General features: G+C 44.0%; 1 protein-coding gene across 1 annotated transcript in view; it reads left to right on the top strand.

Moving 5' to 3' along the window:
* GALNT17 (polypeptide N-acetylgalactosaminyltransferase 17) overlaps window positions 1-27,863 on the top strand; it is a 112,048-nt gene that overhangs the window by 70,177 nt on the left and 14,008 nt on the right. Inside the window, exon 6 of the mRNA XM_028708039.2 lies at window positions 19,916-20,033. Within this exon, the coding sequence (XP_028563872.2) occupies window positions 19,916-20,033 (118 nt within the window). The remainder of the gene's footprint in view (window positions 1-19,915; window positions 20,034-27,863) is intronic.

A 27,863-nucleotide genomic window follows, 5' to 3' on the forward strand; every position in this document is an offset into this window, starting at 1 on the left:
AAGTACTTAGGTGCATAACGGGCTGTATTGCAGGAGTTCCCAAATTGTGGTCTGTGGCTCGCCAGTGTTCTTTTAGGTTAAGTCAGGTGTCTTGTGTCATGTCTGCTTTAAATAGTCATTTTGATTTTTAATTGTATTTTTTATTGCTTCTTTCAGTTCTTCCATTGCATTTTGCTGTGTTGCAATTTGAGTTCTATATAACACAGATTGTAACGCCATAAAACACAATTTTAAAAATTGGCAATTAAAAATACGCTTAAAATCATACATCGTCGAGCACAGCACATTTCAATTGCTACAACAGGCAGAAAAATCTTTTAAGCTGTTCACCGAGATCATTGGCAACTTTCAAGTGACTCATGGGGAAGACAAGTGTAAGAACCACAATGCCCACCTGCTTCATTTGTCTGTTGTGTTCACCCTCTTTTCAGCCCTGGTTTCCAAAGTGGAATGCCCTTGCAAGATTTTGGCAAAACAAATACAATTAAAACAAAGAAGCGCTTGTTGGTTAAAGCTATGGGGATAGAATAAGATCAGTCTTCCTCCCTCATCCTCTGATTTTGCCTCTGCTGCATATTTTGGGAGCCTCATTCCCCTTTCCCTCCTGGGGGGGAGTGAGACTCTGCTGGGGAAAAATCAGAGGGGATGGATCCTTCGCAGGCAGATTGCCATTCCTCCCTGTGATCCAACCTCTCCGTACAGTATCTGCCTGTCTGTCCTCATTCAAATAAATGGAGAAGAGGTGTGCCATTAGACTGCATGATAGTGGGCAGAAAGAGACTCCCACTCCTGAGCCTGTGCTCAATCTGAGGAGAACACTGGAAAACTTCTCCATTTCTATTAGCACGGCCTGTCCAACCGTGTTGGAAACAAAAAAAGTGAAATTAGAGCATCACATGTGTACAGGAAGACAGATGAACCCCAAAGTTTGGAATTGGGCAAGATAAGATCATCAGAATAGAGTTAATGTTTTTGTAGGCTGAGTCATCATGGCGGCTGGTGGAAGTACAACCCCCCTGAGGAGGTCTGGTATATTTGAAACACATTTTTCTCGCACACTGTCTGTGCAGTGATTTTCCTTTGATTGAAGAAGCATACAGGATCTCTCTCATGGGGCAAATTGTCTGGAATCAAATAAAATGCTTCATTCAGAAATGAACTTCAGGTGGTGGTTCTAGAAAAGTGCTTGCTTGATCTATTACAAAAGAGGAAAGCAAAATACTTTCCTTGCAAGTGGTGTCATCAAGAACTTTGTGTTAAAGATCAGAGGGAAGGCCAGTTGAGGTTCATCCATTAAGGTGAATGGGGCACCAAAGCTCAGTCTGTCCTCAGCCACCTTCCTGTCCTCTTACAACAGATCCAGAGGTGTCACAGAAATGCGTAATTTAGAGGGAAATGTGCATCACAATGAAAAAATGAGTAAAATAACATACAAAAATTCATCATATTAGAAGAAATGTGTACATAGGGGGGGAGTATTTTTACTGAGAGAAATTTGCACTAAAATGCTGAATAATGTTCCTGAAGAATTTGCCTTTATATAAAAAATAAATAAATTGCTGTAGAAGCTTGAGGAACTGAATTGAAGAATGGAGAAATGAGAAAATATGAGAACCAAAATGGACAGGTCCTCCCATTCCTGTTCCTAGCTGTATCCCAGCTTTGAACTGTCTGGAAAAGAAGGTTCATATTTCATGTGAGAGAGAGAGAGAGCCAGATTCCAATCAATATTACACATCCCCTGGAAGACGTCGAGACGCAGAAAGCAGATGGTTGGCTCAAGTGGATAGCAGACTCAAAAAGATTGTTCCATTGATTCAATTTGCTATTTCTGAACCAACTTTTTTTTTTTTTTTTTTAAAAGAAACCTACACATGAGCAAATCAAGTGGGGGGGGGGGGAAAGATGGCCTGAGAAAACTGTGTACAATTTTAGAATTATGATGGAAGGAGCTGGAGGTACAACAGTCCTCACCTTAAAAGGTTTTCCCAATCCAACTTCCATTCATCATAACAGTGTGCTTGGCAGAACTCTCCACCTCTGTTCCTGGTGAGATTTTTTGGCATGAGTTGGGACTGTGTGACAGAGATGTATGAAACAAAGCAGGGTGTTGTTGTTTTTTTCCATTTTAGCAGATGAGCTACATTGAAATGTGCTTCTGCATATCTGCTTCCTCTCCCTCCCACACCACTGTGCAGATTAGTAGATTAGTGATGTGACGTTTCTAGTGCTGCAGATGTTGCAAACTTGAGTTCATTTTAACTGGGTGTGTGTGATGGGGGTGAAGACGGGAACAAAATTCTAACAGCAAAATCCTAGGCATGTTTACCATTTTCATAAGAGCATAAGAAGAATTATGGTGCACCAGGACTCATCTAGTTCAGCACTCTTCTCACCTGTGATTCCCTGCAAACTGCTATAACACATGCAATAGTGGAGTGTGAGCATAGGTATCCTGTCTAGTAGCTGCTGATAGCATTATGTTCCATGAATTTGTGTAACCAATTATATTGTCACTACTATGTTTTGTTCAATGGGACTTGCTCCCAGGTATGTGGGTTAAGGCTAGCAGCCCAGAATGAGTTCCCCAGAGCTGTCTGTCCCTGGGTCATCACAAGTATAATATAAATATTGGCAGAGAACCACAGGGAAGTCCTTTGCCATGTGAATTAGGTACAGACCATTTCTGAATGGGTGAGCACTCCATGACATCATAGCACCTCAACCAATGGCCATTAAGGCTTATTTCAACCAGGTTTCAGGCAGACCTGACCTTTTGGGCTCCTGTGAGCCCATGGTGATTCATTGTATCATATTGGTCTTGTTAATCCCTTCTAAAACAAACAGGGATGGCTTGCAAATTTATTCCTGGGGGTTTATTTCCCATTTAGAATAAACTTATCCCCAAATGAACTCTTAGCACCATGCAGCATGTCAGAGAGAAGAAGATGTTAAGGAGTATGTGAATATTTCCTTTGCTTCCCAGCAGGTGGGCTTTCACAGATACACAACCATGAGAAAAGTTGTATTTTGAGCTAAAGGGTGATAATTTATTAAAGCTGATCTTGAGAAGACAAAGTAACAATTTTTTTTTAAAAAAAAACTTTTAAAAAATGCATTGCAGTCTCTTCCACTTGAAAAAAGCTACATGCATAATGCCGCCAATGGGGTTTTAATGGGCAAGGATCGGTTTGGATTTTTGTTGCCTTAAGTTGACTTGACAAGAACATGGCACTAGAAGCCAGAACAAAAAGGGCCCACGGTGAGGCAGATCCTAATAGTACTTTTGTTGTTGTTTAGTAGTTGTGTTTCTTCCAGGCACAGATGTGTTTTGTGGGAGTAATTCGCCAGAAACTGTTATGCTGTTGCAACAACCCAACCAGCCAGTCACCCACCCCATCAGTATGTCCACAGATAAAAATAGGTACAGGCTCATAACTCCCTAATTCTCCTTCCAAAAGTCACTGGCTACTCCCCACACCCCACATGATTCTTTTTGTAATATATAAATAGAATTATTATTTTTTTAAAAAAGAATAATATTGGTTTCCAAAGGATCAAGCAGCCCATCACAGATAAATTTTGTATAGTTGCAAATTAATATAATTGACACTTCTTCATTTCATAACTGTACCATTAAAATTGCATTATCCTTTTGCCCAATTCTATAACACACCTTCCAGGCCACAGTAGGTGCATCAGGTCCACCGTTCTGTTCCCAAAGTGGCCAGACGTGCTTCCCTCCTGCATTTTCCAGCAACTGGTATTCAGAAACAGTACAGGCTGCAATGTTTTAGGCGCATTTGATATGTATGCGACTGTGCTGAAGCCAGAAGTGACCTGAAAAGTCACCAAAAGGGGCAGTGGGGTGGGGGCGGAATGGGATGTTTGCAGGCTTTTCCAATGGTGTTTCAATTATACGTGATTGCGCTTAAACATGCAGTGTCTTGGAATGTAACCTGGGGAGGTTAACCTGTGCTGCCTCTGACTCTGAAGGCAGAACAGAGCAATAGCAGTTAGTAGTCTTCAATAGCGTTATTCTCCATGAATTTGTCCAATCCTCTCTTTTAAAGATGGCCAGGTTGGTGGCCACCACCGCTTGCCGTGGGAGTGAGTTCCACAGTTTACTTACCTATTTTCTTGCAGTCTGATATCGGTCCTCATAGCTGTAGTTTACTTTAACGGATAGATCCCAGAAAATACAGATTATAGCCCTAGTAAATTGAGACAGCGGGAGCACCTGTGCGCTCATTCACATAGCACATACTTAAACAATGAAATTTGCTCCCACAAAATGTTATGGAGGCCAACAGTTTGAGTGGCTCTAAAAGAGGATTAGAGAACATGCATGCCTACCTTTTGCACCATGCTTTTTAGGACGAGGTCCACCCTTTAAAGTACCACATCCAAGCTCTTCTGTCTTGCCTTGATGCTCTCCCCGGGAAAAACCTGTTCTTTAGCGCTGAATTGGAACAAAAAGCAATTTGGGTTTTTCTGTGGATTGCCGTTTGCTCTGATTCAGCAGTAAAGAGTGGTTTTTCACAAGGGGGGGGGGCTGCTGGGACATGGAGCTTTGCGTGCCAAGGCCCTGCAACCTGCAGTTCCCTGATGGATAATAAACACACAGGCACAAGTATTTTGGTTTATGGGTTCAAATAGGCCACAGCTTTATTGGTTACAGATGTGACTTAGGCATTGGGGTGAAGCCAGGCTATATTACACTCCTGCCCATCTTCAGGGAGTCCATCTAAGGGTAAACCACCAATAGGAGGAGCCCTATGACTTGCATCAATTAGGGGCACCCCGAGGGGTCTCCATTGGGGTAGTGGCATGGCCCTAGCCCACGTCTGGGCATCAGACAGAATCCACACCCCCGGATCCCTTTAACAAGATACCCTTAATGAGGAGGGGCAGGTGGAGGCTACAACCTCCCCTCCATCCAAACAAAGGCTTTCCCAATGCCTAAAGCACAATCAACGCTTTGAAACGTGGAGTGAAAGAAAGTCTGGATGTGCCCTTAAGACAAAATCATGTTGACTTAAGGCTATCAAGGGCTACTAACCCTAAACATCATCATCAACAACAACAACAACAACATTTTATTTATACCCCACCCATCTGGCTGGGTTTCCCCAGCCACTCTGGGCGGCTTCCAACAAAAGATTAAAAATATGTACATTAAAACATCAGACCTTAAAAACTTCCCTAAGATGTCTTCTAAACGTCAGATAGTTGCTTATTTCTTTGACATCTGATGGGAGGGCATTCCACAGGGTGGGCGCCACCACTGAGAAGGTCCTCTGCCTGGTTCCCTGTAACTTCGCTTCTCATAGCGAGGGAACTGCCAGAAGGCCCTCGGCTCTGGGTTATGTTGTTCTGCCTTCAGTATGCAGATACGCTTCTGAAAGCCAGTCGCAGGAGGGCAGAGTGCTGGTGTGGCCAGGTCATTCTTAGCGCCTTACAGCAGGGCACTATGTCGAGACATGGAGAGAGAAAAAACTCTGCAGGTGGCTGTATTCTTTGTTTTGACTGCAGGACTGTTCTTCAGCTAGTGACACGCCTGTACTTTTGGATAGCATTCTCTCCGTCGCCTGTGCTTCTGCCCCGAAGGTTTGTGCTGTTTGCCAAGCTTTCTCAAAAGGGTACAGCTGGCCCCGCAGAGCACGTAGTACACCTAAATGCCATGCACTGGGTTTCCAATGCACATTTCGTTGCTCTGAGCTTGCTGAAGGTACGCAAGTCAGAGGTGGGGTGGGGTAATGAGCAAATAGCTGCCAAATTGTGGCAGACAATTGCTGAATAGCCTCAGGAAAGCCTCTCATTGCACAATAGATAGTGTTTGATGTGGGAGCATGGAAGAATTTACAAACTGGAAGACAATGATCTGTGGAATAGGAAAACGGGTTTTTTCCTATCTCGTGCAGAAGGCCATTAGAGGTCAGAGACAAATTGGAACAGTTGCAGCAGCTGTGTAATGCAAGTGTAATGAGCATTGCTGTATCTGATAGTATCTGATATTCTGTTGTTTAGGCTGTGTTTCGGTTCTCACTTACTTTGGGAGTGAGCCCTCTTGAATTCAAAGAGCTTTACTTCCAAATTACTTGTACAAAACAGTAGGGTGGCCATCACAGTAGGGGGGGTGCGGTCAAGAGAGGAGATATTGTTGCCTAAAATTTGGAGATGCTAATTTCTATGTGTTGATTCAAAGTCAGGAAAAATCACACTTTAACTGCAGCCACACCCACACTCAAAACAAAAAAATTCCTTCCAGTAGCACCTTAAAGACCAACTAAGTTAGTTCTTGGTATGAGCTTTCGTGTGCATGCACACTTCTTCAGATACCTTCTTCAGATACGTATCTGAAGAAGTGTGCATGCACACGAAAGCTCATACCAAGAACTAACTTAGTTGGTCTTTAAGGTGCTACTGGAAGGAATTTTTTTGTTTTGACTATGGCAGACCAACACGGCTACCCATCTGTAACTGGAACACACCCACACTGTACTTGTTCAGCACTATTATACTGCTTGGATAGTCACAGCTTCCACCAAAGAATCATGGGAATTCTATGGTGCTTAAAGTTATTAGGAGACCCCTGTTCCCCCTCTCAAAGCTACAATTCCCAGAGTGGTTTCCTTTTTTCAGGGAACTCTGGGAATTGGAGCTCTGTGAGGGGAATACAGCTGTGGGTGTTGAATACAGGATGGAATGGAAAATGATGCCTTCCTACATCCATAGGTCTGACTTGATGGGAGACAGCCTCTTCTGCCTCCATGGTCCCTGAATACAGTAAACTTGTGATTCTTGTGCACACTGAGTTCCGGGGCAGAAAATGAGCTAGCATTTTCACCCAATGTGATACTAGCATAGCAAGTAGGTCTTGCAATAATCTCTCTGTTTCCACAATTTGGTTAAAAGTTTCTGCTACCTAACACGGCATGCATAATTCTGTACTTGGACAAATAAGTTGTGGCGTTTTGCTGTGCAAAATAAGCAGAGGTGCAATATGCTTCCATTTCTCCACGAAATCTTCTGAGATGTGTTGTGAAATAATATGATGGTGATACACAGTGTGTAACAATCCCCGCTCCCTGTTTAGATTCCATTTCCCTTTGTCCTTTATATTGCCTTCTTTTTGCGTTGAGATGCAGACAGGCTTGCAGAGCTTCAAATAAATAATTTTAAAAGTTTGAAAAGGGAAAAGTGGCTCTCCAGGGTTTGAAAAGGGTTTCTTTTATCCAGCTTTACCTGGAGATATCAGGGATTGAACCTGGGAGCTTCTGCATGCAAAGCAGATGCTTTATTATTGAGCTGTGGACTTCTCCCAAAAGCCATACCTCTCAACCTTCCTGATTTCAGCAGGACATCCTGGAATCACAGAATCCACCCTGGTTTTTTTGGTCCAGCACACAGCTGGCTTATGCCAGATCTTGGGACCAAATGATGCTCGTTGTTTTGTTTCACACTCTTGTATATATCGGCTGGTTCGCGTGAGAGCTCAAGACCAAAAAAAATGAACATTCTGATTTTGAATGTGGGGTGTTGGAGGGTATGCAAAAGATATGCAACCAAGTAAACAGGGAAACTTGATGGCTATCCAAAGATGGGGAATGAGCAGTGCCGGATTTGCGTATAAGCTAAACAAGCTTTAGCTTAGGGCCCCACTCTCTTGGGGGCCCCAAAAAAATTAAGATATCCCTCAAGCAATTAAGGAACAAAAGAAGAAAAGGCACACTAGCCTGGGAACTTCCTCTCGGCCCAGAACATTGGAGGCTATACACCACACCTCCTCAACAGTATTTATAGGAACTCAAACACTGAGATCCTGCTCTGTTCCAGTAACAAGAAGCCGAAAGCACCAGCCTGAAGATGACGAGTGAGACCTCGTCGAAACGTCGCCCAGACACCCCAACTTTTACACGGGAAGACACCCGAGGACACCAAAACCTGCATATATATATATATATATATATATATATATATATACACACAAATGTATGAAAAGAAAGAAAATGACAACCAATATCTCTCAGGATGAATCCTGGTCCTTATAATGAGCATGTATGGAATGTGATTGCATAATACAGTTAAAGTATTGGGGTCACTTAAACACCAGTTAAAGTCAACCAGAAATAAACACCAAAGGTATAAGATTGTGGGTATCTAAATGAGCCCATAAACATGTTTTTTTTTAAAAATAAAAATAAAAATCATGGCATTACAGCAGTAATTGTAGGAAAAGAAATACTCACGTACACAACACACTCACAGTAACACCACTGCATATTAAAACTTGGTTTTCTAGCATCAACTCCTGAGTTACATTACAAATAAATGTTACATCTCTTGGGCTGATGTATGATGTACTCTTTGTGGAATGGTGATGGCTGGAATGGAGTAATGAATTCAGAGAAGCACAGCCTGTTCCCCATGTATAATGGATGAGGCACAGTTTTTGCGACCATACTAGGAAAATCTTTTTTGTCGCTTCGAAATTAGATCCCCTGGGTTTTGACTAGGGAGTTGTGGAGATTGGTTATGGCCTGTATCAAGCTTAGGGAGACCTTGGCTTCTTACCATGCAGGAAATAGATGCTGGGAATTCCATATATTACTTCTGTCGTACCTGAGGCCATACCCTCCAACATTTCTCCAATGAAAATAGGGAAGTCCTAAGGAAAAGTGGGACATTCTGGGATGAAATCAGAAACTGGAATAGCTTCTGTAAATCTGGGGCTGTCACTGGAAAACAGGGGCATTCGGAGGGCCTGCCTGAGGCATCCCTCTCTCTCTCTCTCTCTCTCTCTCTCTCTCTCTCTCTCTCTCTGAAACAGACTTACTCTTGTGGTAGTCATGGACACCAGTCTGCACATACTTTTTGGGCCTGGAATTTGCTAAGTTGTGATAGAAGAGAGAAGACTATTGTGAATAGTGAATACATTTTGGGTGGTATTGAACTAGGTTCTACTGGCAGTAAAGGTAAAAGACACCTGGATGGTTAAGTCCAATTGAATTCAACCATGGGGTGCAGTGCTCATCTCTGCTTTCAGGCCGAGGGAGCCAGCGTTTGTCTACAGACAGCTTTCCGGGTCATGTGGCCAGCAGGACTAAACCACTTCCGGTGCATGGAACACCGTGACAAGTGCCAGAGCTCATGGAAACACCACTTACCTTCCCGCCGCAGCGGTACCTATTTATCTACTCGCACTGGTATGCTTTCGAACTGCTAGGTTGGCAGGAGCTGGGACAGAGCAACAGGAGCTCACCCCTTCGTATGGATTCAAACTGCTGATGATTGGCAAGCCCAAGAGGCTCAGTGGTTTAGACCACAGCGCCACCCACGTCCCTTTCTGCCGGCAGTAGGCACACTGAAAATAACATGTCCATTAATGTCAATGGGTCTTCTCTGAGCAAGGCTTAGTTGAAAACCACCCACACTTACTACAGGCTCAGTTCAAAGTGGCAGCCATGTTTGATCTCCTCACATATCTGCCCACTAGGAAGAAACATAGAAAGCTGCCTTATACTGTACCAGAGAAAGTAAGCGCGCAGTGGGTTTGCTGTTGGTAAAGAGAGATGTTTGTATTGCTTTTAATTCACAATAGGGGGTTGCCATATTAGTTTGACTTGAAAGAGGTGAGGCAAAGAAGCAAGAGGAGTGTAGCCTGAGGAAAGGGAGCGAGGAAGACTCAGGAAGACTCGGTGCCCATGGACACCTGGAAAATTGGAGACAACACTAATTGGAACACCTGCTGTAGGGCCTTAATCCTGCTAGATAATTATTTTATTTTATTTTATTTTATTTTATTATTTTATTTTATTTTATTTTATTTACCAAAAACACAATTGAATTTGAGTGTTTGGCAGCCAACAGAAATAGCAAACTTGGATGTAAGTTGCAGTAAGTATCCTGTGGGAGACCGCAAACATGTTAAGGATTGCCACATTTCTAGTTTTGTGGAGGCCTTGGCTTTAAAACCATATGGAAGATAATTGTGTGGCTTGGCTGAACTGGATTGCATTGACTCAAAATATATTTCATGTTGCTAGGTTGTCAGTTTTGGTTTCTTACAGTTTCTTGTTTTTCCAAGCTTAAGTTCAGTTGTCATCTGTTTGCGATTTTTTAAAAAGTCCTCATGAAGGTTTATAAGCATTTCAATGCCAATTTCTCTGACTATACACATTTGTATGCAATTTTGCCTAGTGTATATGGCTTTTTAAAAAAGCAGTTTTCCCTAAAATAATGCAAGTTTGTATGTTAATTTCACTATCATGTGCATTTTTATGGACAGTTTACCTCAGTAGATGCTTCTTTGTACATTTTGTGTTGCTGAAGAAGTGCATTGCGAAATTCAGAGAAGTGCAAATTTTGAAGGATGATGATGATGATTTGCTTTCACGAGTCAATTTTTTCACAAGCACAGGATGGCTGTGTTTCAGTTCTCATTGTTTCTAAAAGTGCAGATTGTGTAGGCACACCTTTAAATGCAAACTGAATAGAATTCCTCCTCCTTCCATAGTAGTCCAGCAGGGATAATGGTCTAGAATGATGGGAATTGCAGTTCAACAACATCTGAAGTGTGGGCTTCAGCCCCACCTCAGCTGTTGCCCCTCAGACAACTGCTTTTGCAAGAACAACAACAACAACATATTTATACCCTGCCCATCTGGCTGGGTTTCCCCAGCCACTCTGGGTGGCTTCCAACAAAACATTAAAATACAATAATTCATCAGATATTAAAAGCTTCCCTCAACAGGGCTGCCTTCAGATGTCTTCTAAAAATTGGATATTTGTTAATTTCTTTGACATCCGATGGGAGGGTGTTCCACAGGGCGGGCACCACTACCAAGAAGGCTCGCTGCCTGGTTCCCTGTAACTTCGCTTCTCGCAGTGAGGGAACCTCCAGAAGGCCCTTGGAGCTGGACCTCAGTGTCCGGACTGAATGATGGGCGTGGAGACGCTCCTTCAGGTATACAGGACCGAGCCCTGAGCATGTGAGCCACCCCATGGAAATAGGCCCTCAATGTTTTGCTCTGTTCTCCTTTGTGAAATAAGACCCTGGCAGCGTACCTTGGAGGGTTGTTGAGGGAGCGAAATTGTTGCTCATGCCTGGTATTCGGAGATGTAGTCGCTGATGTGTTGTGGTTGCTAAAAAGAATGATGACCCAACAGTCATCTCTTGTTCTTTGAATACCTCAGCAAAATTGACTTGTGGTCCCCACTTTCCATCTTTCTTTCCTTAGCCTGTGCAATCCATTTCACCACTTATATTCCGCAGTAATCTTTTTGAAATCTGTTTGCATGAAAGAAACATGTTACCTTGTAGCTGAGCTAAAGGGAGAGAGTGATTTGTAGTTATGTGGGTGTGTATGTGAAGAGGGGGGAAATGAGAGGAACAAGGTCCCAAATTTTAAATGTCCGGGGTACACACACACACACACACACACACACACACACATGCACACACACACACACCAACACCTCCCACCCCAAATCCTTCATCTGGTTTGTAATTCAACACAGAATTGTGAGATTCCAAAGATAAAAGGGCAACCTTCAAAAGATGGAGCAACTTCCCCTTTAACAGCCTTTCAAAGCACCACACTGTGTGCACACATGCTGCTCCCACTTGCAGCTTTTTTTGGTGTCTGAGTCGTCGCAGGGCCTGCAGTCTGCTGGAACGTTGCCAGGGCTGACTGCAAAATCCACCACTTCAAACAGATTGGATGCTGCCTTGAGTCTGAGGTGCAGAAAAGTTAAATGACTAAATTCTGACCGACATCACGGTGGAAAACAAAAATATCTGTGACCAGAAATGCAAATGGCAGCATAGTCCTGACGCTTTCGCAGAGATTTTCCATTTGCTTCCCCCCCCCTTCCCCTGAAAAGAAATTAAAGATCTATCCACTAATGCCTTTGTTCTCCTCAGGCTTTGTCATTCTGAATTAAGAATAGAGATAGAAAAGCCATCATTGGGAATCAACAGAGGGTTCCATTGTCCCCACTTCAGAACAGCATTAAACTCTGAGATGGCAGTGTGTGTTTGGGCGCAGCAATCTTGCACAACACCCCAAAACGAGTGTTTTGAGGTGCTGTGCCCCCCAAAAATCACTTTTGGGGGCGGATCTCACATGGGTCATGTGACTCACACAGGAGTGCAGCACCAAAAGACAATGCCCTGCTGTTGGTGCACTTTGTATTGGAAGGTATGAAACTGCCGCTGGTGGAGAGTTAGGTGGTCAAGTTGCTAACTTGGGGCAAGATGATCTAAGCATGCGAAACCAATCATGTCACAGTTGCATTGACTTCCAATAAATTTCCAGGTTCAATTCAAAGTGCCAGTTTTGGCCTATGAAGCCTAATACAGCTCAGGACCCCAGTACCTCAAGGAGGCCGCCTGTCTCCACATGAACCTACTCAGGCCCTGCCCTTCTTGTCCATGGCCTTCTCACTGTGCTGCCTCCAAGAGGATGGCAACATGAGAAGAGGCCTTTTCAAAGGTGTCTCTTTGTAAACCACTTAGACACTATGGATGTTAAGCCGTATATAAATTCTTTGAATAAATAATACTTGGTTTCAGAGTGGGTCGCTTTTGTAAAAAAAAGAAGAAGTGTCAAATAGATGTAAATAAGTAAAACAATAATAATCTCCCCCAAGCCATGCCCCGTTCTCCCACACCGGATGTTGTACCTGGCCTCAGGTGTGGGTACAGGTGGAAACATGGACTGCATTACTTCAAGGAATGCCCCTGGACCTTGTGATCATCACCTGAGGCCCTTCTTTGTGTGCCTCCTCCATGAGAGAAGAAGAAGAAGAAGAGTTTGGATTTGATATCCCGCCTTTCACTCCCCTTCAGGAGTCTCAAAGCGGCTAACAATCTCCTTTCCCTTCCTCCCCCACAACAAACACTCTGTGAGGTGAGTGGGGCTGAGAGACTTCAGAGAAGTGTGACTGGCCCAAGGTCACCCAGCAGCTGCATGTGGAGGAGCGGAGACGCGAACCCGGTTACCCAGATTACGTGACTACCGCTCTTAACCACTACACCACACTGGCTCTCAGAGAGATCCAGAGGGCAGCCAACATGAGAACAAGCCTTTTCTGTGGTGGCTCCCCATTTGTGGAATGGCCAGGGAGGCTCACCTGGTGCCTTCATCACATATTTTTATACACCATGTGAAAACGTTTATCTAGGGCTAGGCCTTTTAATGCGTTTGTGAGAGGGGGCCTTGTTGGTTTGCTTTTGTTTTATTGTGTATTTAGTGTCCCCATTTTATATTTTTATGTTGTGAACCACCCTGTGATCTTCAGAGGAAGGGTGGTATACCAATTTAATAAATACAGTGGTACCTCGGGTTACATACGCTTCAGGTTACAGACGCTTCAGGTTATAGACTCTGCTAACCCAAAAATGGTGCTTCAGGTTAAAAACTTTGCTTCACGATAAGAACAGAAATTGTGCTCCAGCAGCGTGGCAGCAGCAGGAGGCCCCATTAGCTAAAGTGGTGCTTCAGGTTAAGAACAATTTCAGGTTAAGAACAGACCTCTGGAACGAATTAAGTACTTAACCCAAGGTACCACTGTAATAATAATAATAATAATAATAATAATAATAATAATAATAATAATAATGTTGCCAAAGAACAGCAGGGAGCCCCTTGGCAATGTCAAGGGATGCTTGCTGTCAGTGCCAATCAGCTGATGGTTGGTGACAGCAGGCCTGCGGTGATGGGCTGTGCTACACAGCTCCCCACTGGGAACTTTGTAGCTCAGCTGATCCCAGCAGGCTTCGTCTGTGTGCCAAAGATCTATCGTTTTTCCAGCATCATTCTCCTGCTACATTGGCCCCTTTCCACTTGTCATATCCAAACTGTTCACAGCCAGCCGAGATTTATATCTGAAAGGGGACCTGCATATATTCTCCCTCCTAAACTATCTGTTCCTTGAATTTCTCAATGTTCAGTTACTTAAGGAGCGGGAACATATTCTGCCTGTCATCTGCTATATATTTTCCAGCCCTTGAATCATTTCTCCCCATGTATATTAAAATATTCAGTTATTGATCTCTGCTTGCCGTTCCAAAATCTCGTAACACACGCAACCTTTCTCAGGCTTCATTATCTGTAGGGAAATCAGCAATAAATCACTCTTGAGGGAATGTAGAGGGCTTGCAAGGTGGCATAAATGTTTTTGTCACAGGCAGAGCTCATGTCAGCCCCTGGCATCCTTGGGCACCTGTCAAGACCTCCTGACTCTGGCAGGCCCCACTGCTGGAGCCTGTCCAGCCACTCTTATTTTTGTCATTGTTTTTTACAGCCTGGCATTCAGAGTAATGTCAAGCAACTAGAACTAGACAGTCCTTTAAATAATAATGCCACTGACTTGGATAATGTAGGAAATGTCGTGTGAGTAGACCCATCCACCTGGCTACTTCCTGGAGAACTTCCATTCCAGCTTAGTAGACCAAGCAGTACCTAGTGTTATTCATCATCATCATCATCATCATCAAACCTTTCATTGGCATCACATACAAACATCCAAAACAAATCAATACAGAATTACCACTTCCCCAGTGGCACAAAACATTTGCTAAAAGAAAGGAGGCAGAGCAGTCTATTGTCACATCTTTAGGCCTCCATGGAGATCAGACGTCTGCAGTGTATTTCGACAACAAAAAACCAAATAGAGATATGCAGCCACTAACTTGGTGAGCTCCTGATCATTCCCCAGTAATAGAAAATGTATGACCTCCAACTCTGGTTTCCATTTGGGGATACAGAGTTGATCTAGAAATTGCTGATGGAGAACAGCATATAGTTTACAATTAAGAACCATATGTGTAAGGGTTTCCACCAGGTGGTCTTCACATGGGCAAGTTCTTTCTCCTCCCACCCTGCCTGAGAACCTTCCCCAAAGGAGGTTTGATGGATTTGAATTAAACCTGGCCAGCGAAAATGCCCCTTTTTCTTGAGGGTTAAACAGAAATTCAAGGTAATTGTGGTTTGTTTCTTGTGCCCAAGGCCTAGCGCTATTGGAAGAGTCCCACCAAGGGCTGCTTTAAGTCAGTGGAACAACAGCAACAACAACTTGTATCCCACCCATCAGACTGGGTTGCCCCAGCCAATCTGGTTTCCACACACAAAAGAACACACAATACACCGGACACTATAAAACTTCCCAGTATAGGACTACCTTCAGATGTCTATGAAAGGTGGCCAAAAAGGTCTACTGGACATAGGCATTTTCTCTAAGTGGCCAAGGCAGTTTTGCCCCCCTGCATATATGTCTTTAGGGGGCCAGGACCCCTCAATATTCAGAGGATGTTGCACTCGGGCCTCTCCAATCCTCTGGAGAAGCTGGTGCCTCTGTTACTGGAGAATTGTCTCACCTGGTGAAGTGACAACCAACATTTTTAGATGACCCTTGGGACCCCTTACAATTCTACAATTCTGTGACAATCCCAATGCCCCACTCTTTCCTGGTCCACAGACACCCACATCCTCCCATATAAACTTATGGAGACTGGTTTCTGGAGATATTTCTGTCAATCTCCTGTTCTCTGGCCAATCAGCTCTCTGCACCATTTAGCCAATTTCTAAACTGGAAGGGGTTCCATTTCTGGACTCCTCTTGGACTAATAAATACACCAACATCATTTTAAAGCAGGTCTGAAAAGCTTTGCAGGCCTGAAGAGTGAATTTCATCCATAAGAGTAGGCTTCTAAGACCCGTGCTTATATATATATATATATATATGCAGGTTTTGGTGTCCTCGGGTGTCTTCCCGTGTAAAAGTTGGGGTGTCTAGGCGACGTTTCGACGAGGTCTCACTCGTCATCTTCAGGCTGGTGCTTTCGGCTTCTTGTTACTGGAACAGAGCAGGATCTCAGTGTTTGAGTTCCTATAAATACTGTCGAGGAGGTGTGGTCAGAGAGGCAGTTCCCAGGCTAGTGTGCCTTTTCTTCTTTTGTTCCTTAATTGCTTGAGGGATATCTTGAGTGATTTCTTGAGTGATATCCTGAGTACCACTTAGGTGGGTCATTAGGTATGGATTAGTTGCTAAAGCCTTTGTGTCTTGACCTCTTGAACTTTGTGAAGAGTTTTTCTGAGAAGATGGCTGTACTGCATTTAGTTGTGCTCTGGCTTGGCTTCGTGTATAGGGGCGAGCTGTGGTTTTGTGGCCTGTGCCAGCCAGATCTGTGTAGGGATTGCAGGGGGGTGCAGCATCCGGAGGTGCCACCATGGTTTGGCTACTGGATGGTGTCTGTAATTTATCTGTGGAGAGGGTCTGGGTTTGGGTCTGGTGTGGTTGATTGGTGATGGCGTTCTGTGTGCCTCTGGATCTGGTGTCAGTTTTTGTGGGGAGGGCTAATTTCCAGATGTCTGGCAAGCGGGATGTGTCGTCACGCTTGTTCATGTTGTGAGGGTGTTTCTCTATCTCGATGGCTTCCATGATTATTCTCTTGTGGTGATGTTCCATGTTAGAGAGCAATTTGGAATCTGCAAAATTAATTTCGTGTCCTGTTTCTTTCATGTGTTGGAAAAGAGAGGAAGTTTTTTCTTCTTTTTTGACGGCATTCTTGTGTTCTGCGATACGTGCATTTATTCGTCTGTTTGTTTGTCCAATGTACGTGGCTGGGCAGACTTTGCAGGGTATTTCATAGACCCCTTGGTTTTCCAACTGGATTTTATCCTTGGGGTTTCTGAGGATATTGGCTATTTTTTGGTTGGCGCAAAAGGCTGTTTTGATATTGTGTTTATGGAGGATTTTGCTAATTTTATCTGTAGTGCCCTTGATATAAGGAAGGAGGGCCATGCCATTGTTTTCTTCTGTGTCTTGGTTTTTGGGGGGTGTTTCTTTTTGGATTAGCTTCGTAACCCTGTTTTGCTGGTATCCATTGGCAATTAATACATTTGAGAGATTCTGTAACTCAGTTGTCAAGTGGTCTTTGTCAGCCAGGCGTTTGGTTCTGGAGATGAGAGTCTTGGCTACGGAGTTTATTTGTGCAGGGTGGTGGTGTGATTGTGCATGTAAGTAGCGGTTGGTGTGTGTTTTTTTCCGGTAGATAGTGTGTCCTAGGGAGCCATCAGGTTTTTTGTAGATTAGGACGTCAAGGAAGGGAAGTTGGTTGTTGGCTTCTATTTCCATAGTGAATTGTATTTTGGGGTGTAGGCTGTTGAGATGTGTGAGGAAGCTGTCCAGTTTTTCCTTCCCGTGTGGCCAAATTACAAAGGTGTCGTCAACATATCTGAGCCAAAGTTTGGGTTTGTGTTCTGACTTGTCTAAAGCATTGGTTTCAAAGTGTTCCATGTACAGGTTTGCTGGGTTAGGGAGGTCTTTTGTCTGATCCTGTGGGGTCTCTTCTGGTTTTGACCATGAGTGCCTACAATGGGGGAGGATATTCAGACCTCATTGTGCTCTTCCTGGATCACATGATGACTATACTAGATGGTCTGAGCAAGAGAACAGTTTTGATTTTTAATACTGGGGATTCCTCACCTCCACACACCCACACCCAAAATAGCCAGAAATAATGGTGCTGTGAAGAGTGCATGTGTTTCTGTGCATATTAACATTGAGAGAATGGGAGGATAAATCTTGTTCAGTAAAATACTTTCATAGAACTGTAGGGTTGGAAGGGATCCCAAAGGTCATCAATCCAACACTCTGCAATGCAGGCATCTCCACAGGACAGATGGCCATCCCACCTCTGCTTAAAAACCTGCAATGAAGGAGAGTCCACCACCTGCCAAGGGAGTCCGTTCTGCTGTCAAACAGCTCTTCGTCTATCATAATGTTTCTCCTGACGTTTAGTCAGAAACACCTTTCTTTCAACTTTAACCCACTGGTTCATGTCCTACCTTCCGGAGCCGGAGAAAACAAGCTTGCTCTATCTTCCATGTGATAGTCCTTTAGATCAGTGTTCCCCAACCTTGGGCCTCCAGCTGTTTTTGGACTACAATTCCCGTCATCCTTGACCACTGGTCTTGCTAGCGAGGGATGATGGGAGTTGTAGTCCAAAAACAGCTGGAGGCCCAAGGTTGGGGAACACTGCTTTAGATATTTGAAGATGGGTCTCATCGGGTGCACCAACTCGTAGGGGCAGAGGTTTTTTCGGTTCCCTCAGTATCTGCTGGCAGGGGGCCAGGCCCCCTCAATGTGGATTGGGGGCAGGAGGAGACAGAGCACAGAGCCGAGCATGGTGCAATTCAGTGACCGGCTCCTCCTGAGCATGAAAGAGGGAGCTGTGCCGCACTGGGCTCCACTATGCCTGGCCTCCTCCTGATGATGTCACGTGTGCATTGTGCATATGGCATCACACAAACATGTGATGTCACATGTGTGTGACACGCACGATGCATCCCAGCCCCCCTCAATCTCAGGTGCAAGACAGCACAAAAAGAAGTATGGGTGAGCCCTTATTTAGATACCGCCTATATATGTAAATGGTAATGGATTAACCAATAATAAAGAAGCAAGTTTGTTCGGCTTGCACTTGTTGTTGCTGTTGTTGTTAATTGCATTTATATCCCACATTTTTCTCTGAGGAGTTCAAGGTGGCATTCATGGTTTCCCCCCTCATTTAATCCCCATAATAACCCTGTGAGGTAGCTTAGACTGAGAGGCAATGACTGGCTCACGGTCAACCAGAGAGCTTCAGGGCTGAGTGGAAATTTGAACCCTGGTATTCCAGGTCCTATGGGATGCAGGTGGCACTGTGGCTTAAACCACAGAGCCTAGGGTTTGCCAATCAGAAGGTTGGTGGTTCGAATCCCCATGACGGGGTGAGCTCCCGTTGCTCGGTCCCTGCTCCTGCCAACCTAGCAGTTCGAAAGCACATCAAAGTGCAAGCAGATACATAGGTAAACTGGCGGGAAGGTAAACAGCATTTCCGTGCACTGCTCTGGTTCGCCAGAAGCGGCTTAGTCATGCTGGCCACATGACCCGGAAGCTGTACGCCGGCTCCCTCAGCCAGTAAAGCAAGATGAGCACCGCAACCCCAGAGTCAGCCACGACTGGACCTAATGGTCAGGGGTCCCCTTTACCTTTATCCCAGGCCCTAGCTTATTATCATTATTATTCTTTTTTATTATTATTCCAGGTCCTGGTTATACACTCTAACCACTATACCACACCTAACAACTCCCTTTTTAGCCATACATCTTCCTCCCAAACAGAAAGCACAGCTTACATCTGCTTTCTGTTCCCCCACAGCCAAGCCCCTTCCAAAGTCTTTGTTAACTTGTTCTCTACTGGAAGCCAGTCTCTTTCCCCTTTGTCTTAATTCTTGCTCGTAATCACGAATAATGGAGCTGTTAAGAGTCTGGCACCTCTAATGTTATTATCACTTTGAAAATTAATTGTTTCAGCTTATGGTAGTTATCGTGCTACAACTTAAGTCGGTGAAATTGGATTCTTAAATAGCAAGCCACGAAGCACTGCAGTGTGTCTTAAAATCAAGCTTGAGTTGGCCATCCATCTCTGTGAGATTCCAGTCATTTCCACGGTCTTATTAGTGAAATCTGCAGCGTAAAATAAATCTTGCTGTCTCTTAGAACAAGGAAAAAATACAAACTAGGAGTGGGGCTGGAGGAGTCAGCTCAGCCTCTCCAATACAATTGTCCGTGTTGGTGTTTCAGTTTTCTTGGGTGAAAATTAAGGAAAATGCATTTGATTATAACAGATGATGAACTAAATTCATACAATCACAGTATTATAGAGTTGGGAGGGACTCCAGGGGTCATCTAGTCCCAACACTCTACAATCCCTCCCTCCAACTCTTTGATTCTATGAGGTGTGTGAATCAACCGATCATGAATTGAAAACTACGATTTAGATTAAATGAACTTGTGTTTTCTAGGATTCCTCCACCAAAATAATGGGAAGTTTTGTGTTTCTTTCCTACTTTTTCCTCTAGGACTCCAGCTATGATAGGCTGTTCTTTTGTGGTGAACCGGAAGTTCTTTGGAGAAATTGGACTTCTTGATCCAGGAATGGATGTTTATGGTGGAGAGAACATAGAGCTTGGAATTAAGGTCAGTGAGAAGCTTTCAATTAGATAATGAAAGTTAGGAGCCAATAAGACTGGAATCCTTCTACTGCTTCCTCTCATGCCATCACTCTAGAAATATGATTTGTGATGTATTATGTGCCATTTTTAGGATCTTTATTGCAAAAAAAGTCGTAGTAAATTTCACTCAGTGGTTCTCAGGAAGCTTCTCATTTCAGACCTAGGCTATGTAAACACTAACCCATGTGTAGCATAAAAATGTAGTTTTTCCTCAATCTGGAATCATTCATGCTCTTCCTCAACATGCTGCTTCCAATCTAGATTGCTTACAGATCCTGACCTTCACAAGGAAGGGAATGGTGACTTGATACACATTTGAAAAACCTCCTCTCAGTTAGGTTACCCATGTATTTCCCTCCCTGTGCATTCTCCAAGTGAATAAAGAAGGAGGTGGTGATTGCAGTGGTGATTGAGAGCCAGTGTGGTGTAGTGGTTAAGAGCGGTAGTATCGTAATCTGGGGAACCGGGTTCGCGTCTCCGCTCCTCCACATGCAGCTGCTGGGTGACCTTGGGCTAGTCACACTTCTCTCAGCCCCACTCACCTCATAGAGTGTTTGTTGTGGGGGAGGAAGGGAAAGGAGAATGTTAGCCGCTTTGAGACTCCTTAGGGTAATGATAAAGCGGGATATCAAATCCAAACTACTACTACTCTTCTTCTTCTTCTTCTTCTTCTTCTTCTTCTTCTTCTTCTTCTTCTTCTTCCAGTCTTGTTTTAAGCCCCCCCCCCAACAACATTGTCAGGTATGGATACGCATACACCCCACAAACATTTGTTTTCACCTGTTTCCAAATGGACACATTATGGGACAATGAGGAATCCATCTGAAATGAGCTTTTATTTTTGGAATCAAACCATTTTTTTCCAGGAAGGGCAAAGAATAAGCCATAGATCTAGATTGTGGGGGTTACATAGTAAATCAAGCACTGGGTCTCTCTTGATTCTAGAATACAATGCCACGTGTTTGCAGCCTACCAAAGCTGAAGAAATTCAGCCTAGGTTGAGAGGTTAGTCAAAGGGAAAGAAGTTCCAAGTGAAGGAATTATCAAGGAACAGGCAACATTAAATGTAGTAGCAATGGGGCAGATCATCTTTGACTAGGCTCGAGAGATGAACTGTTTCCCCTAAATCTGTATGGGGAGGGGGGAGTCATTTTCCTCCAGCTCCAATTACGAGACAGATGAGACCCTCCATGCACCCATGCATCTTGAGTTGTGATTGGAAGGTTAAATTTGGAAAGTTGCTTATGCAATCAAACAAATTTCTTTTTTCTTTTTGGTTAAATTTAGAATTGGCCACACGCAGAAGGCTTAAAACAATCAGCAAAATTGCTGGAGCCATATCAACATGGAGATGTTAAGAGGAGAATTAATTTGTACCTGATAATTGCCTGAGAAACAAAGGCATATCTCATCTGCAGCATATATATAAATGCCAAAGGATATAAATAGCTGATGAGTCTGCATGTGAATTTTCCATTATACCTGATGCACAAGCAGCCCTTTTGAATCCCATCCACCCACCAGAACAATGAATCTGGCTTCTATTATATTCATGTAAAACATTTTCGCCGGGTGCACTTATACTAACAATGATGCCCTTTTATCATTTTTATAATACAATGATGTGTCACTGAATTTATGACAGGACTGGGTTGTACTTTGAATGGTGTCATGTTCAGAAATAGAAGCCAGGCATTTTTTTCACTCTGTGATGGTATTCAGCCCATCTGAAGCCCATGTGGAGTTACCAGATTGGGACAGACAGACTCCCCAATTCTCAGACCTAGAAACTACCGTACTTACCCGCACTGTCTCTGTCTTAGGAGGATTTAGGTTTCAGCTTATTGACCCTCATTCATTTTACCGCTGCAGCCAGCCAGTGGTTCAGCTTACGCACAGCCTCTCTTGACTCAGATTTAATGGAAAAGACATCATCATGCCGATGACACTGTGCCCCCAAATCTCCTGGTGACTCTTCCCAACAGTTTCATATGAAGGTCAAATAGCATTGGGGACAGAATCAGGTCATACTGCACCTCAAAGCTAAGCTGCCAAGATGTCTCATGTAGTCCCCCAATACTATTCTCTGGTGCCAGTCATTGTGGGTAAGAGTGGAACCACTGTAAAACAGCACAGAGGTAGTCCAGGAGGATACCATGGTCAATAGCAGAGAGATCTGACAGCAGCTGCAGAGTTGCAGTCTCTGCCTTGAACAAGGTCATTTTCCAGGGTGACCGGGACCAATTCCCTTCTGAACCCAAACTGGAAGGCTCCAGTCAACGTTTCCTCCAATGGTGCCTCCATGCAACTAGAGGGAGTCCTGGCTAATGAAGTGTCTCAGCCCCAGCTGACGAAGGGTCAAGGTGAGTTAGGCAGATGTGTGAGTTCAGCAGCAGAGCCGCCAGGGCACCCCACTCTGCCCAGCAAAATCCTAAACTCTCAAAAACTAAAACAAAGAAACGTGAAGGTTGGAAGTGTTTTGCATTATCTGCCATATGTATGACGGTCTCCTCATTGGGTCTGCCTAAAGTGCAGTGAGCTCCTGGCTCTCTGGGAACAAGTTTATTCCCTTGAGGCCAAGGTGGCAGACCCGGAAAAGGTAAGAAAGGTAGAGAGAATGGTGGATGAAGCTTTTGGGGACATTATAACTGTGTCCTACTCCCATAATGACACCTCCCCTGCTGTTGGAGACAATTAAGGTCTCTCAGAAGGAGTCCATCACCTTGAGGAAGAGGGAAACATTTCCTTAGAAGGGACCCATTCCTTGAGGGATGAATATCTTTTATTGGTGGGGGGATCCATTGTCACATCAGGGGAGGTAGAAAAAGGTAAAACAGGGAAACGCTGACTGCTAGGGCTTGAATATGTGGCGCAACCACTGCAGAATATTTGCCCTTCGTGCTCTGCAAAAGGATTAGAGCTTTTATCAACTAAACAAATCTTGAATTGGTTCTAAGCTATTAGCTGTGTAGAGTCACTGGTCAGATTAATTATGTTTTGATAGAGACGATGTTCAAGAGGCAATCAGCATCTACTGGGGTGACCATTGATGCCTGGAATTAGCATACTGGAATGATTAGAGATCTGAAAGCCTTCTCCCAGCAGACTTCTCTCTCTTTTTTTGCAGCAGGGCCTTTCTTTTCAAACAACTGCTCTCCATATCATTCCTCGAGCAGGCTAGAAAAGAGAGAAGAAAGCGACCTTTATAGCTGACAGCGGAAATCGTACTTGTAATACTAATAATATTCCGCTTGGAAGTATTGAATGGAGGAGCAGTAAAGTTTCAGATCTTCAAGGCAGATGGTGTCTCTCGCAAAGCGTTACTGCATACATCGTTGGGTCAAACCCAAGGCAGGATGTATGTCTGCCAAATGTGGAGGTGTCCTATGACAGTTTTGCTTTTTGGATGTTTGCACCTTTCAAAATGGGTGCTTCGTTCTGACCTATGGAGAGGGATGTGAGAGGGTGCCGTTTTCCATCCTGCCCTGTATTTCTTGCCTGCAACAACTGCTTCTGTTCCACTGCAGTTCATCTTCTTCCAGAAACTAAGTTATCTGCCCCATTACCTACCGTGGTGAAGTCATTAATATTGCATTGTCATTACGTTATTCCATGCCATTCATTTCAGCGCAAAGGAGGGAAAGTGGAGGCAAAAGTAATCAATTGTGTGTTGTTTGTGGATTGAAAGCAGAAACAACAGCAAACACTGATCACTGCACTCCAGCAGGTGCAGAATGCCGTGGCGAGACTCCTTACGGGGTCCTCGCTGCGATATCACATTCACCCGGTGCTATACCAGTTGCACTGGCTCCCGGTGGAGTATAGGATCGGGTTTAAGGTGCTGGTTTTAACTTTTTAAGCCCTATACGGCCTAGGACCCTCGTACCTACGGGACCGCCTCTCCTGGTATGTCCCACAGAGGAACTTACGGTCTTCAGACAAAAACATCTTGAAGGTCCCAGGCCACAGAGAGGTTAGGCTGGCCTCAACCAGAGCCAGGGCTTTTTTGGCTGTAGCTCCGATCTGGTGGAACGCTCTGTCACAAGAGACTAGGGCCCTGTGGGACTTGACATCTTTCCGCAGGGCCTGCAAGATAGAGCTGTTCCACCGGGCCTTTGGCCAGGGCACAGCCTGACTCCCTCCTTTGGCAATCCTCACAGAACTTCTAGCCCAATGGTTGCCATTAATTTGATTGGAATTAATTTTATAATGAAATGATTTTAGAATGTTTTATCATTTTACTGTTGTTAGCCGCTCTGAGCCCGGCTTTGGCTGGGGAGGGCGGGATATAAATAAAATTATTATTATTATTATTATTATTATTATTATTATTATTATTATTATTTGCACTGGGTTCATTTCTGATTTGGATGAGGGATGAATAAGTGGCAATTGCTCCCCCCCCCCCATTTCTGTTTTTGTCGGAAATTCTCTGGTATCCCTATCTGTAGTAGATACTTTGCACTCAATTTTATTAGCATCTTTTAATTGCTTAACATTCCGTAATTAAACAAATATCTGAATTCCAATAAAACCAATCTACTATGCCCTATTACATGGCTGCTGTTATGATCAATATATTCCTCAAGTGGCCATCATGACATCCATTTACAATGTATTTATTACTTCATAAAGTGAATCTAATCCATTCCAATATCTTTACCGTAGCAAAAAGAAAATCAGAAAAATCAAAACATCATTTTATTTCATTTCATCTGAGGACTTGGAGAATATTTAAATGGCCACTATAGATTTTCCATCTTCCAGTTGCACAGAGTTACTACAGCTTCCGAACAGCCTTTCTGCTTCTTCTGTATATTTCAAGTGGTGATGGGTTTCTACAGTTCATGTACAAGTAAACCATGAGACTGGATTACTGCAAAGTGCTCTGTCATACAAAATTAACACTCTCCCATCTGCTACTGCAAGAATCATAGAACTGTAGAATTGGAAGGGACCCCAAGGGTCATCTAGTCCAACCTCCTGCAATGCAGGAATCTCAGCTAAAGCATCCATGACAGATGCGCTTGTGCTGGTGGACACAGAATGTTAGATTCACCCCTCTGTTTGCATTTAGTGCTAGTCTGCTGTTTTGGGGGATAAAAAATGCCAGGTAGATAAAATAAGGAAATATGTACCTTATCTTACCAGCTGAAGTAGATTAACGTGATCCCTGTGACCAAGTTGTATATAATATCAGCCATCAGCATGTTTCCTTTACATTCCTCATCACTGGTGCTTTGGTGTTTGAAAAGCTGCCTGTTTTGTCACAAAAAAGAACCAACACAACACCAGTACTCTATGTTTACTGCCCTACAACCACCCCCAAATTCAAAAGTTTGCATTCTTGCAACAACAAGAAACTTTTCAAAATCTTCTTCTTCTTCTTCTTCTACTTCTTCTTCTTCTTCTTCTTCTTCTTCTTCTTCTTCTTCTTCTTCTTCTTCTTCTTCTTCTTCTCCTCCTCCTCCTCCTCCTCCTCCTCCTCCTCCTCCTCCTCCTCTTCCGGAAAAAGTCACTCTTGGCACGGCAGCATAATACGACTAAAAACAATAAATATTCCATATGAAGTGCTGGAATAGAAAAGTTAATCCCTCTCCCCACAACAAAATAATTGAAACCATTCCTCGCCCCGGATCTTGGCTGCTTTCTGACATAGTTCTCCTCCCTGGCAATTCTTCAAAGTGCCATGAACTTTAGTTGATTTCTAAGAGACTTCAGTTTCTGCCAGCTGACAGACACATTTTATGCTCAGAGCTGTTATCCCATCTATTCCTGACATTTAGGCATGAGATCCGTTGCTTATTTAGCAAAACAGCACCACAGTCAAATCTTCTGTGGTAAGGAGAGATAAAACAGTGAAGACATAGTGCAAAGCACTGGTTGATACAGGCAGACCAATGCATTGAAAGCTGTTTGATTTATTGAATTTTACTTGAATAAAAATTAGGGTTTTGTAAAATGTAACATTAGGGGCTTACTGCTTGTCAGTGATCCTGTCTTTGTGATTGGCCTGAAGTTTGGAAAGGGGCTTTACTTTTCTTCTTAGAGGAGTCCTCTGATAGTAAAGACTTGTCCATACTTCTGCTTGTTCCAGGCTTAGAAAGATGGGGGGGGGGGTCTGAACAGTTTTCTCCTTGTCCTGGACTTTCCAGGCACAGATTCAATCAGTTTTACCTTTCCCCCTAAATCAGAACTAACAGCAATCCGTGAAAAACTTGATTACAGCTTGCTCCAATTTGGCACTAAAGCATGGGTTTTCCCAGGAAAAAGCAGCAGCGCAAATAGAAGTGGATGAGTGTTAAAGGTGAACATTTACTGGGATTCCTCAGTTATTGGATGCCTTTGCCCAACCCCTAGAAAGAGTGTGATCTCATAATAGCTCAGTGGTTGTCTGCACTGATTGTCAGTGGCTCTCTGGAGATCCAGACAAAGTTTTCCCCAACCTGACCTAGAGCTAGGGATGCAAGAAGGCATCGTTTTTCATTCTTCCCTAGATTAGCGACATGCACCACTGTTTCCACTCTACTGCAGTTCATCTGCTAGTGCATGTTTTTTTTTGGGGGGGGGGGTCCCTGAGAGTTCCCTCCCCACCCAAATTGCTTTCTGAACTTCTGAAAACCTTGGGATAACCCTGATTCTGCTGTTTTTTCTCCTGGGAAGAGTTGGCTCCACTATAGCTGCATAAGCAGCAACACTGATAGCCTAGATATCAGAACACAGGAACATGGGAAGCTGTCTTATACTGAGTCAGATCCCTGGCCCATCTAGCTCAGTATTACCCACACTGACTAGCAGTGGGTCTCCAGGGGATTGAACCTGGGACCTTTGGCATGCAAGAAAGTGAACTCAGAATCCACTATTTCCAATGCACTAGAAACTTATATACAATAAGCGGGTTCTGTTGAGAATTCATTTGCAAGAATAGGCCACAATCCAGTTTAGAGGTTTCCTATTGAGTATACTTAAGGGACGCGGGTGGCGCTGTGGGTTAAACCACAGAACCTAGGACTTGCCGATCAGAAGGTTGGAGGTTCGAATCCCCGCAATGGGGTGAGCTCCTTTTGTTTGGTCCCTGCTCCTGCCAACCTAGCAGTTCAAAAGCACGTCAAAGAGCAAGTAGATAAATAGGTACCACTCTGGCAGGAAGGTAAACGGCATTTCTGTGCGCTGCTCTGGTTCGCCAGAAGCGGCTTAGTCATGCTGGCCACATGACCCGGAAGCTGTATGCCGGCTCCCTCAGCGAGTAAAGCGAGATGAGCGCCGCAACCCCAAAGTCGGCCATGACTGGACCTAATGGTCAGGGCTCCCTTTACCTTTACTATTGAGTATACTAAGTGTTGCACAGAGTGGTGCTGGATGCATGACTTTGTATCTTACAGTAGGGGTGCTGAACTTTTTCAGGCCAAGGACTGCATTAACCATCTAGGCAAATGGGTGGGGCCAGAGGCAATATCATTTTCTGGTCCAGTCCTGGAACCCACAGGGAAAACAGTGAGGCTGGTTGAAGGTTGCTGGACCATGGACAGCTCCAAGTGAGAAGCTTTCTCCTGCAATGATTGGGGATAGATTGAAGCCTTCTATGTCTGTCTCCAGCCTAGCTCCTCCAGGAACCAAACCCTTGAGAGGACTTCAGTGCCTTAAAGGGCCAACCATTATTTGCTCCATAGGCTCCCTTCTGGTGCTGCTAACCTCCTGATTCATGGTGGGAGGCACCTGGTTCTTCATGTTCAGGGAAAGATGTTCATGAGGGCCTAGTTCTTGTCTAGTCACCTCAGGTGCAATGGTCTCCCTC

The sequence above is a fragment of the Podarcis muralis genome, chromosome 15, assembly GCF_964188315.1.
Source record: "Podarcis muralis chromosome 15, rPodMur119.hap1.1, whole genome shotgun sequence".
Classification (NCBI taxonomy): domain Eukaryota; kingdom Metazoa; phylum Chordata; class Lepidosauria; order Squamata; family Lacertidae; genus Podarcis; species Podarcis muralis.